Source organism: Ceratosolen solmsi, unplaced genomic scaffold (genome assembly GCF_000503995.2).
Source record: "Ceratosolen solmsi marchali unplaced genomic scaffold, CerSol_1.0 scaffold14, whole genome shotgun sequence".
In the NCBI taxonomy this organism is placed as follows: Eukaryota; Metazoa; Arthropoda; class Insecta; order Hymenoptera; family Agaonidae; genus Ceratosolen; species Ceratosolen solmsi.
Window position 1 is genome coordinate 3,906,871 of NW_011948420.1, and position 14,669 is coordinate 3,921,539.

Here is a 14,669-nt window from a genome sequence, read left to right on the forward strand (position 1 = left end):
TTGAAATCCATTGCTACAAAATAACTTTTACACGACTATCAAGTTTTAACTGCCCCCCCCCTCCAACTCATTTTTTAGCCATTAATATAATAACTGAAATCTAATATAAGATTTTATATATACGTTACATTTGATTTTGGATACATTTACAGATTTCTCATATGTAAATTAGTATGTTCATAATAAATACTGGTTTATTGTTATGTAGATTTCACTGCTTTTCATTTTTTTCAAATCGAAGCGTGTTTATCAAAATAAGACATTCAAAGGCATGTGGAGTTTTCATTGTGAAAAATCTGAATGAGATCACGTTGTTTATTCAGAGTGTAAGTAATATCGAATTTAGGCAAATGCGAACACTTGTTTAAAATAATATTTCAGTTGTATAAAGTTTACTCGACCATTAAATTGAGAATACATTTTCTGATAACAAATAAGTCTTTCAAGATTATGTTGAATAGTTTGTTTAGTCTTCTAAAAAATCATCAAACCGTTATTGCTTTGTTTAAAGTTTTTGATTTTTTAAAACAAAATGTACCTTCCTTCCGCAATCTTGTTTACGGGTGTTTGATAATTGACACATAAGTAAATATTTATAAAATATTTTATCTATAAAGATCGTCTGAATTCATTATAATAGTTAAACAGGAGAGGAAAAAAAGTATTCAATACACTTCAAATACAATAAATAGATGATTTTTTCATGCATCACAAGTTTTGAAATATCAATTTTAATGCTTTTAATATTTTAGAATCTATGTTACTATTTTTTCAATTTTTTTGTTTTTAACAGCATATTAAATTCTTTTATTTTTTTAAGTATTAAGCAGTTTATAAAATAATTTAAATAACGTGGTGACCGAACAATTAAAGTATTCAAATATTCAATTTGTATATTAAAATAAATTAACAAATCAATAATTATTAATAAATAACTTAATATATTGAGTTTATAATATAATATTTAATAATTAATAAAATTTCGTGGATACAATTTATATTATTATGATGTAATGTTTATGGCGTAATGAATTTCAGATTACTCCAATTACTTTATATTTATATATTTCATAAAAAAATTTACTTTATCAATCCATTCTATTTTAATAAATAAAAAAAAACAGTCCTTTGTCGCATTATCAATATTTTAATGCGATGATTAATAAAATGACAAGATTAAAATACATTAAGCGGCTAAATAAATTGAAAATAATTTTAGCACATTAACAATGCTTATTAAATTATATTTAATAATTAATAAGCCCGATTAAAAAGTAAATAAAATCTTTGTTAGATAAAAAAAGTATCGAAAGTAATGAAATTCTGCATTTTGTTTGCATTAAATAACATACTAAGTTTAAACGATTCAGAATCTAAACAATATTAGGACGGTATTATCAGTTAAAATAATTAAAACATTGTACGAAATAAATATATCATTATTTTAGTGAAAATACAATTTTTGTAATCTTATCAAATATTTTGTAGACGTTGACAAAATTGAATACATTGCTTATCAGTGTAAAAGTAATGCGCCCATATTTAATACAACTGAAGAAAACGATAAAGCCTAATAATATTCGTATATTACTTTCTAATAAGCATACAATGAAGAATTTGAATTCCAGTGATGATTTGGTTGTAAGAACGATAATACAATAAAATTATTCAAAATTCGTGTGTTGCCAGATACTTAATATTTATTTGTTTTATTATTTGTCGGATTTATTGGAATGCTGTTGAATAATCTCCCTCTCGTGAAAAATGCAAATACACGGTGTTTGCCAATGGAAAGGCAAGTAGTAAGTAGCACATGTATAATTTCGAAAAAATCATGCGTCGAGAATGCGAGAAGGTGGCCCCCTATTTGTGGATGCGCGAGTTGCAGAGATACACGAAAATAGTAAATAAGCAGCTGGAAGAAAAGGGACTATCCTGGCTAAGGAGATCGTCGACCTTGTAGAGTGCCTCGTCGATGCGACGGTCCGTGGTACCGGTAGATGGTCTTGAAAAGTATGGGGAGGGAAGGGTCGAGCAAGGATAGCCGGACATTCTGTCGGCTGATTGTGTCGGCAAGACCGAGGAGAATAAAAGAGGCGCGTCATTGGAGAAATGTCGGATTGAAAGGTCAAACGGCCGCGCGTGTACGCATGAAAATAAGATGCGACGTGAAACCGAGAAAAGGATTTGAAATGGAATTGAGATGCTGGAAAGCGAATATCGAATATGTTGAGAAGCAACGGTCAATTTTACCTTTATCGATGTTGATGCACGCTTCGAATGAATTTTGCATAAGTACGGGCATTGCTGTGCATTGTGGTGCATTGTGGTGCATTGTGGGGCATTGTGGCATATTGCGGGACATTTCGAGCGATGATGATTTGTAATACCATGCGGAAAGCCTGGATCATAGTATTTTTGTCAAATTTGTAGGTTAGGAACGAGGAACATGTAGCGGACATTCAATGTGGCTCTTAGCTTATTCAATCAATGACAATGTATTATACAAATTTAAGACTTTAGTACAAATGACGTATAAGACGCAGTTTCACTATTCGTTCGGATGCTCGAAACTTCTTTCCAAATTCAATTATTATATAGTAATAAACATTTTCTAAAATGTATTGGTTCATAGCTTTGAAATATTTAAAATTCGATATTATTATTAGAATTTAATATGCATCCTCCTAATCCGCTATTGTATATGTACACACAATTAATGTACGTAAATAAGAATTTATTTTCACGTATATTTATGCATTTATTTATGTATTTTTTGCTTTTCATGAAACTTTCATATGTATTTTATGCTAAAAAAAGGACCAAGGATTGGGATCATAATTCGGGATATTGCTGCTTATGGCCTAATCGTAAGAAACGAGATATTATAGAGTGTCTGGGCCACTTCTCCAAGTCGCTTCTCGGACTAGTGTATTTTTTTTTTATTTTTTATTTTTATTTTATAAGCCTCCATATTAATGATAAAACCATATTGCATAAAGATCGATCATAATTCACATAATAAACTCTAGGAATGCAATGGGGGAAAATAAAAAAAAAAAATTAAAAAAAGGCCTTTATCATCAATCGTGATAAAGCAAATTTATTCAAATTTCTTTTTATCAGCAAGCAGTGGCTTGCCGACAAAATATCTCGCATCTTCGGCTTATTTATCCCAATCGACATGTCATCCGCCAATGAGATAGTCACACACATACTAGATATTTGGCAATGAATACATTTTGTGCTCCTACTAATATCGGTACTGGCGATGCTGAACGACCGATCAATTCGATCAATTTTCAGTAGCGAATAGACGCGCGTGCATCGTCAAATTTTCAGAGTCGCGAATTCGCGCGTGTGAGAATGCCTACGCGCGATCTTATCAAGTAACGAATTTCCGAGACGATTTGCATCCAGCGTAATTCAATTATTGATCGTGCGTGCCTGTAATTTATTGGCCAATTGACATGCCACGAGGAGGATAGTAAAGTCCAGCGGATAGGCGCACACGTATCCGGTTCGTTGGTTCAACGCGTGTCACTGGATTCAACGCAAAATATGGAAAATTTTTCTTTTTTCTAATTGCGTCATTGTCAAGATAAAGTTCTCCACCATTTCCCATTAACGGCTAGCTTGACGCACAAACACGAATTAATGCGTAATTGGAGCGAAAATATTCAGGTTATGACTAACATGTAAATTAGTGGTCGACCGTGGCTTTCTCGCTCCACTATTTCGAATATCCGACTGAAAATTCCAAAGCCGAAGCTGGCTAATTTTCTTACATTGCCGGAGAAGTAATAATTGTCGCAACTCTCGCGGCTCGAAATGAAAAGTGGTCAGAGTCGATCAGGCTGACAGTGGAGAAAAATGGATAAACTCGCGCGTTGACAGGCTAAAGACGATGGCTGCAACGTTCGTTCCGTCCTTAACAATATCCAACGAAATCACCGACGAACGTCCTGGTGCAACGAGACCGAAGGACTCAATTTAAGGTGAGCTCATAAGGTTGTGAATTCCAGTCAATTACGCTGGAAACGAGTCGTTGCGACGGCGGCGCGCATACAAAGTCGCGTTGCCGCACCAAAAATAGAATCGTCAGCGTCAGCGCAACCAACATCGTCGATAAAAGGTGAGAGGAGCTTGGCTTTATTTTTCCGGGGACTTCGGAGCATTCGCAATCGTTAATTCCGCGCGTACACGAAACAAGGCATGCCACGTTGCGGGTCTAATCACGGCTTGCCGCTCCTCAAGTGCAACGAAACGACTGCTTCTACGCGATCGCACCGAAGGCTTAAATACTTCTTGAAATTCTTGTCACTGGTGGATCGCGTGATCCATCGGCGGATTAGTTCCGCGAAGCATCTAAAACACTTGTCCGATCCCGATCGACGTCTGTATTGTATATAATCGTGGGCATGCCGAGGAGAGCTGAGCTTATTTGGATGTTTCTTTTTTTACGGGGTGGGGGTGGGGTGGTGTGAGAGAGTAAGGGGAAAGCGGAGGAGATGGAAGTGCCCATTAAAATTTACGTCAGACTCTCGTAAGGCCCTGTAATTTCACGGTCTCCTTTTGCTGTGATTTTCGTCATTTATATTGCGCACCTTTCGGCTGCTACGGCGACTCTTGCCGTGTGTTGCTTATTCGAAAGGGGTTTGTTTACTTTTGTTATGCTCGTAAGACTTCCTTAACGAGGAAATTATTATTTTTGTCAGTGCGGCGAGCGCCGGCTTGCAAGGTCGACGACACTTTGACAAAACCGAGCAATTATAATCGCCCTGATAAATGAGAAAGAAGGAACGGGAAATTAACGTCAATTAGTAACAAGTAACACTGTCCGGGTGCTACGCACGATTTATCGAAATCTTACGTGTTTCTAGACTAACTGAATGCTTTGCTAGTGTTTTTCTATTTTCACTGTTAATACACTCCGCGACAGTAAATGATCTTTGCAATATCAAGCTTTTAAGCTTCTCACATACGAATTTAGATGATGCATTTAAACGATACATTCTAGCACAAGTAATTAGGCAAAATATCGCACACGCGTATGCACTGGCTCGTAAAAAATAAAGAGTAAAAAAATAAAAATAAATATGTTGCATACGTGTATGTGTTGATATATATATATATATATATATAAAGTAAAGAAAAAAATATATATACAACCATACGCCTATAGGTATGTACATTGATAGATCAAATATTCAACATGTATAAAAAATGATAAAAAATTTGTTTATTTTTTAATTTTTTCGTTTTTTGTTTATATATATATAGCTTATCTTAAAAGAATAGTTATGTTTGTGGTCGTATAGTTTGTAAATAATTCGATAAACTCCCGGTGCGCGATACTCGAATGACGTTTTATCCACCAGCCGTGCATCTCATCTCATACAAGCATTTTCACAAAACACGAGACGAACTTCTACAACGTAGGCGCCAAACGACGATGAGGGTTTCGATCTTTCCTTTTCTTTTGCACTTCTTTTTCGCGACCTATTCATTAGGCAGGCGGCTTTACGCAAATACGCGCGCGAATACTGAACTCTCGAGAGTAGGGCTAACCGTTGTAAGATAAAGTTTATCTCGTGACTCGAGAGAGAGATAGAGAGAGAGAGAGAGACATGGAAAATGGAAGGAAGAGAGCGACTGAGAGAGTGACAGTGGAACAGTGGTAGAGAAAGGGAGAGCAAGAGGGAATGTTTAATATCAATGAAACATTACTTGCTATTCCTGTACAAAAGATGTTTTTCGTAAGACGACAGACATACTATTTTTAACGCTTGGTGCATTACGATGAAATATTTCCATAACTGCACGGGTATTTATAACTTTAAAACGCGTTCTGAAGCTCTGCTTTATCAGAAAATATTAATTTTATTATGAAAATTAGATTGAATCACGGATTTTTAATAAATAATACATAAAATTTCTCTCGACAATAAAATACTTTTTAGGTTTATTGGAGCTTGTACATTTGCCATATTATCGCTCGTTGCACAATTTCAGCGCGTAGCATTAATGTAATTGCGATTCGCAAATTCATATATTTCACTCTTTTTCGGCTACCACGCTTTCAACACAATATTTACCTACTTTGGGATGATTTTAAGTCCGTGCTGATAAAGCACACAATTGTAAAACGATTGTAAAGGTAGGCCTAACCTACAAGCCTACTCTAACCTCAAAACTTTAAATAACATTCGTAAAACGTGGAAATCAGTTAGGCACGGCGACACGCACGTACTGAACACTCGGCTAATAATTGATCGATCGATCGATCGTTATATTACGTTCCGTCAAAGCGTCGGCTCCATTCAGAGCCCGACCGAGGACCTGGAAGAAACTGGAAAGCCGAATACGTAGAAGCATGGAGCGATCGTACTGGAGGAGCAGCAATCGATCCGACGGGAGACGACGATCGCGCGCGCTCACCGTGCGGCATCATCTCGACAATGTACCGACGGTAAAACGCGAGTCGCGCCGCTTTTGACGTCGTAATGTCGAGGTCGCGCGATTAACAGTACGCAGTAGGAAAGAGAAGAATAAAATAGAAGAAATAATAAGGAAATGGATGACACCTACCCCCCTGGGCTGCGCCATGAACGCCCTGGCCGCACCGGGGAACTCTGCGTGCTGAGCCACCGTAGCGGCTGTATTTTCCCCGGCAAAAATGACAATCGGCCTCCGCCTTTTCACTCAATAAACACCTTTTCCTAATCGCACTCTACTCGGCCTTGAGCCTCGTGCCCTTCGAGCCTCCTCGCGTCCTCTATAAACCGCTAATCTTTGTCACTGTTAAACACTCGCGTATCCCCGTACCGTCGGAACGCGATGGCTCGAACGGCTGGCTCTGTCCTGTCCACCGCCTGTGGATTTACGAAACGAGGAGCAAGTTCGTGCTCGCCTACTTCAGCGGCCCCGTCGGCCGAACGATAAACGTCAAAGTTGCCTGCTGACCCTTGGCTTGGCTTGGTTAGGCTTAATTGGGTTTGGTTTGGTTACGTTTGATTTGACTCCACTTGGCTTGGCTTGGCAGGGGTTCGTTCGGCTTGGCTTGGCTTGGGCTTGGGTTTGGGCTTGGGCTTGGGCTTGGGCTTGGGCTTGGGCTTGGACTTGGGCTTGGGCTTGGGCTTGGGCTTGGGCTTAGGCTTAGGCTCGTCTAGTCCGACGGACGTTGGCCAACTAGATTCTAAGTTGCGCTTGGACTCCGTACGGATGACCGATGATGACGTCGCGGGCTTTGCAACTGGCAGGTAGGACCTCCCGTGGACGTCAGTAAAGTAGAGCGAGGCGCCAGGATGAGGACATTGACGACGACGGTGGCGACGACTCCTGTTTCCTCATCTTCGTACCCGCTGCCGCGAGGATTTTACCTCCTCGACGATGCTCCTAGCAGAAGGACAACTCGCGCTTTAACGGCGGCTGTCTCTCATTACAGCACACCCACGTGTACAGTAGTAATCTCTCGACTGGCTAACGCGAGCTCAACAAATCACTACCGTCTGTCTATCTCTCGCACCCGGCTCTCCTCTCCGTTTCTTTTTTGCGCGCGAGCGATTCGTTTCTCTTCTTCCTTGCTATCCCTCTTTCTCTATCCAGTTGGGTTGCCAGGGCTCGAATCAGCCCGTTCTCCTTATCATTTTCTATTTGTCTTGTATTAAAATGCGATTGCGCGTACGCGTGTTTAATCCTCTTCACTCTTTTATTATATCCTCGTTATTTACACGGCGCACTGGCAAAACTCGTCGTGCTACGTGCGACCTTATTCGACTAAAGCACCTCGAGATAAAGCACACGAACAGCAGTGCGAGCTTTAACTCCGTATTCTTCCTCTTCAACAACAACTACTGTTACTTCTACTGCTAGTGCTACCGCTACTATTGGTACTACTATTCCTACTATAATAATTATTATTATTAATATTATTATTATTATTATTATTATTATTATTATTATTATTATTATTATTATTATTGTAGTAGTTGTTGTTGTTGTTGTCTTGTTGTTGTTGTTGTGGTTATTGTTATAATAATTATAATTATAATTATTATTATTGTAATTATAATATTATTACATCGATGACTACGACAACGATGATGATGACACACACGTCACTTGCGTCTCGACGAACGATCGACGGCTTGTTGCACGCGGGCGCGCGGTCACGGCTGAGCGAGGACAGAGAGGCGGACCACCACCGAGGGATCGAGGGACTCGCGTGGCCGGCTTCCCTCGGGCTACGCACACTGCGCTTAAGTCGCGCGAATCAGTGTACGGCCAAGCAGTTATTCCTCTCTGTCTTTCTGTCTGTCTGTCTCTCTCTCTCTCTCTCTCTCTCGCTCTCGCTCTCCTGCTTTCCGTTTCCTATGCCTTAATCCTGCAGGCCGATTTTCCGCTCTTACGCCAAGATTGCAGAAAGAAAAACAGAATGAGCGTAAGGGTGGCGCGAGATTAGCTTCTTTCCCCGGGTGGCTCGTGCGCGACCGAGGAGTCAGAGGGGAAAAAAGCTCGCCGGTGATGAGGATGGAGACAGGTCTAACGAGCAGCTCGTACGCGTACGACGACAATAGTCTCGGTGATGGTGATGATGACGACGATGACGACGATGATGACGATGTTGACGACGACGACGACGACGACGACGACGACGGCGACGACGGCACACCGACCGGGCCGTGGCTTATCTAAAGCGAGCGAACGGTTTGAGGGTCCTGCGCCGTCCGCAGTCGTTCGCTAACTGTCAATCAGCGCGAGCAACCGCGTTCGGGAGTGGGAGGTGCACCCGCCACGCCTCGGAGCCTCTCGCCAATCGTGACCAAGTCCGCCCACCGACCCTGGCGCCACGACGGCCAGCCAACGAATCAAAGGCCTCCGCCATCGCGAGGCCCCCAATCTCCCTCTCGCTCCCACTCCTGTGCTAGCATCTTCTTCTCTCGCTTCCACTCTTGCTCTCTCGCACCCTCTTTCTCTCTCGGGCGTGCGCGCGCGCGCTGGCCCGGCTTCCTTCTTCCCTCGACACGAGCGCGAGCCGAACGAACGAGAGCGCGAACGAGAGAGGGAGAGCGACAACGCGAGCGAGTGCGAGAGAGAGAGAGAGAGAGAGAGAGAGAGAGAGAGGCGAACACGAACGAGCCGGCAAAGGCAACGGTGGCGCCGTCTGGCAGGGATCCCAGGCACCATTCCCAGCCGATACTCGCCTCCTCGTCGCACCCGCGAACCATCCCTTCCTCCTACTCCTTACCGCACCTCCACACCCTATCAAACCCCAACCCCAACCCCAATAAACCCCAGTAACCCTAACTCGTTCTCACTTCCTCTCGCTCTCTCGCCAACGCGTAATCTCACACCCTCTCAGCCCCTCATTCCCCACCCGGTGCTCGTAGAATCATCAACCAACGTGCCAACAGAACCGAGAGCAGCACTAGCAGCAGCAACAGCAGCAGCGACAACGGCAAAGGCACCAACAGCACCAGCACCATCAACGTCAGCAGCCGCCGATGATGTGCTTCTGTCCCCCAACTCCCTTCACCGGCCCTTCCCTCCTCAGCTACTTCATCATCATCCTAATCCGCCTCCTTCACCCCTCAGCAACGTGTCTCTATACACGTCGTCGAGACGGGCACACGTGTTTTCCTCCAGTCGTCGCCTCTCGCTCTCTTTTGTCCATCGCATCCGAGTCCCGCTTTCGCTTGCCACACCGCTTCCTCGGCCGAGCGAGCACCAGGAGCTCGGGAAAGTACCTTCGCATAGCTCTGCTCCAATGATTTCGTTGGCCTCTCCACGGGCCTTCTACACGCCTACGACATCCATGAACACCGTCATTTTCCGTCCCGCAGGCAGCCTATACGTGCGCTTAATCCTATTTTTTGTTTTATTTTTGTTCTCATTTCTTATCGTTCTCGTTATGATTCTTGATTCATTCGATAGGAAGCGGTTCGGCCAAAGCGACCGATGGGCATATCTGCTCTGGATTGCTCAGGCCCCCCGAGGACTCCGAGATTGTGCCACTAAAGCGGCGGGATCGTGGATCGGGTAGGCCGAGACGGATTCCGAGGCCGAAAGAGAGTCAATTATATGTACGAAAAGTCGCGGTCGTGTGTATTGGATCGGTTGACGCAGCTTTCGAGGGTGCGGGCGAACAGCTGATTGCGGCGGCGGCGGCGGCCGACGAGGAGGAATTAGGTCGCGAACGTGTGGCTGCTTCGGGCTTTAAACGGTATCGAGGGGGTGTGGTGTGGGGTCGGTGCCCCGGGTGAGTAATAGCGCTATCGCACCCGAGTCGACGGTCTGACACGGGGGAGGACCGGGGCGGCTGTCACGGACATCACTAAGGTCGGCTGCCGCACCCACGTCCGATTTTATGACTCGCGTTTCGTTTCGCGTAGCGGTGGCGCTGTCCGTGTTGTTGGCAGTGGCGTTAGCGATGCTGGTGATGCCGGTGATGGTGGTGGCGGTGACGGTGGCGTCGACGGCGGCGCCCGAGGGAAAGGGAATACGCGCGGGGCTCGCCGAGGGCGGTCCAATTTTGGCCTTGAAGATCGCTCTCGTTCGACGTGCTGCGCGAGCCGGCCACAGCTGATAACGTCGTTGCGCTCCCTACGATTATGAAGTACCCATGTCCAAACTTGCTATTCCGCGGCGAATCCTCTCGGCCTCGAACACGCTCTGCCCCTCTCCTATGCCGTCGCTCTTGTTCCGACGGTCTTGTTGCTGGTCGGGCATAGTCGGCTGTTAGCCGCGACACTAGGACAGCAACGTCGTCCGCTCGGAACGCGTCCGATCGTGGCTTTGCCTCTTCCTTTAGAGTGTAGTATAGCGCGTCCTGCTTGTCGGCGAAATGGATCGTGAGGAGGCGGGGCGATGTGGGGATGAGGAGCGGGTGCCATCAGCCTCGAGGCTCGTTTTAAAATGTAACTTAAGTAACTCGAGGCCTGTAAACAAAGATTAACTTCGTTTTATTTCAAGCGTTGTTACGAACGATGTCCGGATGCACTTAATTTAGCGCCACCAGTATTGTTCGTGTGGGAAGAGCAGTAAGCTTTTCACACTTTCTTATATCAGCAGTGGCCATAAGCGTCGCGTGGCACGGCTAAAATATGAAGGCCCATTACCGGGCCCGTAAAATCGGCAAATGAGCAATAAATATCGAAGTTAGTCGAAGATCGAGCCGGGGCCCCATGAGTTTATAAATGTCGACTTCACGACGCATGTTTCGGCAGGTAAATCCCTGGACAATAAGCGTTACCTAATTCCATTAAGTTAGATGGGAGGGCTGCTGCTGCGGCGCGTCCCGGCCGTCGGTGTCCACGGGCCGAGATAATACGTGAGCGTCCGCGCCGCATTGTCGTCTACTACTTGGCTGGGACCTTAAAGCCCGTTCACCTCTAGCCCCGGTTGTTTCGCAGTAAATCACCTCTCGAGCCCGCACCGCGCGCCCATCGGCTTTTCCCCATGCATCCCTGGTGAGAAGGGGGAATGAGGAGCGGGGGAGGAGCTTAACCTTTCCGGCGGCCCGACGTCACTCAAAATTTTCCCTTCCAGGAGCGGCCAAGACGGCCTATGCGGATTTGTCGCAATGGTTGGCCGAGCAACGATGCCGCCTTTGACTTTTCGAGTCCACGTCGAATCGCGTATCGAGTCCTCCCGACGGCCGGTTGCGTAATCTTACCGCCGATTGTACCCGAACCCCCTCCCCCTTTTCCCGTCAACCACCTCGTCATCCACCTCCTCCCATCACCCATCACCCTTCGCCCATCATCCTTCACCCATCCCCCATCCCCACCCATCATCACCATCCCCGAGCCTCGTCTCCGAACCTTCCCAATGCAGCAGTACCAGCTCTGTCTCTCAGTCTCTCTCTCTCTCTCTCTCTCTGTCTCGAAAAAATTTACTAGAACGCGGCTGCTCTTTTTTTTCGTTTTCGTTAGCGATTAATTCCCCAGCAATAATGAGCGTATCTTACATATCACAATGGTTTGCCCGAGTCGGTGTTCTTAGACGGACGACTTTTCGCAATATTTTCTCTCATTACTGTATCACAATTTAATAAATCGGCTTCGCCTTAGTTACTTATTTTTTCGTGCAAAAGCTCCATTCATTATCGCACATATCTCCCGCTTATAAGCTATAAACACGTCCACCAATACTGGGCGCACAAAGTTGTGTTGTGCGTCGCAGTCCCACTGCCACCGAGTCACCTCCCCTCTCCCCTTCCCGCCCCACTCGCCGACGGTCCGCCCCTCATCGGCAAAATTGTTAGCGATATAGCGAGACCCTTAAACATTAAATAGAGATGGGAGAAATAGAGTGTGAGGGACGATTTTTAAGGAAGTATGGCTAGAGGGAAGGCCTACCCGATGCGCGCATACTAACGCACGGCCTAACCCGTTCAGTTAGTTAGTGCGCATTTTCTACGAAAAGGGTCCAACTGACTCGTATTCGCTCAATTACAGAGAAAGCGCAACGACGTTGTGTGACGTACCGTTAAGCTGAGCACCACGGGAGGTGAATATCATTCCTCGATACCTTCGCCAAAAGATATTTCCTTACGAGTGCCTGGGGTTTATCGCTCTCTGCGTGTAAGTGCGCGCGCGCGCTAATAGTCAGACGGATTCCCATTACAACCGAATAATTTTTCTCGAAACACTGCCAACTGTGTGAATGTTAATTTTTCCTTAATGTGCGGTTATTGGGCGCTAATTGAGGAGTTTATCATTTGCCTAAGTATTTCTGAATATTTCTTCCGAAAGAGTGCGAGATGTAATGCTTACTTATGGTAACCTCAAACTTCCAGGCAAAAACATTATCGAGCTAAGCGCAAAATATATTACGAGTCAGTTACAATGGAGCATCGTGGCTAATAGGGTGGGGGCGCTCGTTATATGAGATAATAATTCTACGGCATTATTGTATTACGGTTATTTAATCGATATGCTAGCTCCCTGCTCAGTCGTTAGAATTATCTAAATATTTTTTCTAAAGACGAAAGGATTTTGGTTTTAAATGGAAATTTCATAGTAGCCCACTCATCGTATTAGAATGTACCGTCGTAGAAGGTAATGTCGGATAATAATCGAAGTTGCCCGATTCTAACGAGACTACACACAGAGAGAAGGGAGACTTGCGCTTGCGCCTTTATAAAAACCTTCGTCATTAAATCTTTCGTTTATTAAATACATTATCGTCATTGTTGTAGGCAACGATAATTTATCATTACATTTGTTACGATGTAACATTATTGCTTATGATTATTGCTTATTCTTGGGACACACCTCCACGTTATTTCATACGCTATTTCTCCGCATAAGTGCGATGCTTGAAATTCATTTAGAAAATTCCAGACGAATCGAGAACAATTCATTCGTTATTATATCTCTTGTTTTAACAATATTCAGCTGGGAACGGGAAACGACATATCAAAATTTTGTATGCGATTTCCGGTAAAAAGAGCTTTAACGTGGCGCTATATCCCCAACAGTATGTCATTATTCCTGAAATTACATTAATAATGACTGGCGAGGACAAACTTAAGGATCGTCTCGTTTATAAAAATCGCATAATTTCTCGCAAACTCGTACGTTAATAAACAAGCCGGGTGAGAAATACAGGGGCTAATATTAACGTGAGTTTGCATATTTTCAGAATTATCTGAAGGCATCTTTTGGATTTCCATCTCTTGAAGCCGAATTCACGAGTCGAGCCCGCGCGTGTACACACGCAATCGACTACAATGAGCCGTGCGCGTCTGTGCGGTGAGCCAACGAAACGCAACACCGATCCGATTAGGCGAGTCGAATTACCCGCAGGGAACTCGCTTCTAGCCTCTTTTCCCGCACCCAAGCCATCTACGACGAGGCTCTGCTCCAAGGCACAACCGCATTCTAAATTATGTACTCTCGGGACAAGAATTGAATCTTTTAGTTTGGCAAAATGATACTGCAGAGCCAAATGCAGAAGTTACATTAAAACTGCCAATTCGCCTGTAAGGGAAAAATCAACGCTTCTTGCATTGCTCTCAGCATTATTAAATATTTATATTAAATACAAATTTGCCCGCTAAAGATTTTCTCTATACACGGACACACGGGGCTATTCGGATATCTACAATGTCTACACAGGTTTATAACTCATAGAGAGCTATACATTATTCAACTAACTTTCCACCGTTTGGAAAATTTGCCTAGATTGTACATTTCTAATGGTGAATTACAAACGGCCTTAATAATATAGAAAGTCGCGTAAAAAAACGCTAGTTTTCACTTGTAAATTATTCTAATTTCTACTTAACGTCTGCTAAGAGGTATTTAAAATTTTTCAATTAAGGTGCACAAAAAATTCTCATCTGCAATAACTTTACAGTTGTATATTCTGCACTTTCGATATTAACGACCAAGATAATTATAAATTAGAATTAAGTATTTGTACATAAAATATTACAATTATATCTGCTTATAATATAATTGTGCAGCTCATAATACCGACAGCAATTCTTAATTTACACATTATGGTAGCCCAAGAGATATGGTCGTTTTCTCACTTTTATACCGTAATCCAATGATCATGAATAATTACTGATATCCAAAGTACAAGGATGTTACATAGTGCGAGTTTATAAGAGCTAATTAATTATGCTCGCACAGTGAATCTTAGAGCATCATTAA

The 14,669-nt window shown here is 43.6% G+C and overlaps 1 protein-coding gene across 3 annotated transcripts in view; it reads right to left on the reverse strand.

Moving 5' to 3' along the window:
* Nucleotides 1-7,091, reverse strand: part of hth (Meis homeobox homothorax) — a 517,031-nt gene extending 509,940 nt beyond the window's left edge. For all 3 annotated transcript variants that reach the window (XM_011498002.1, XM_011498003.1, XM_011498001.1), the window contains exon 1: nt 6,592-7,091. In XM_011498002.1, the coding sequence (XP_011496304.1) occupies nt 6,592-6,609 (18 nt within the window). In that variant the 5' untranslated portion in view covers nt 6,610-7,091. The remainder of the gene's footprint in view (nt 1-6,591) is intronic.
* Between the last annotated feature and the right edge of the window lie 7,578 nt (nt 7,092-14,669).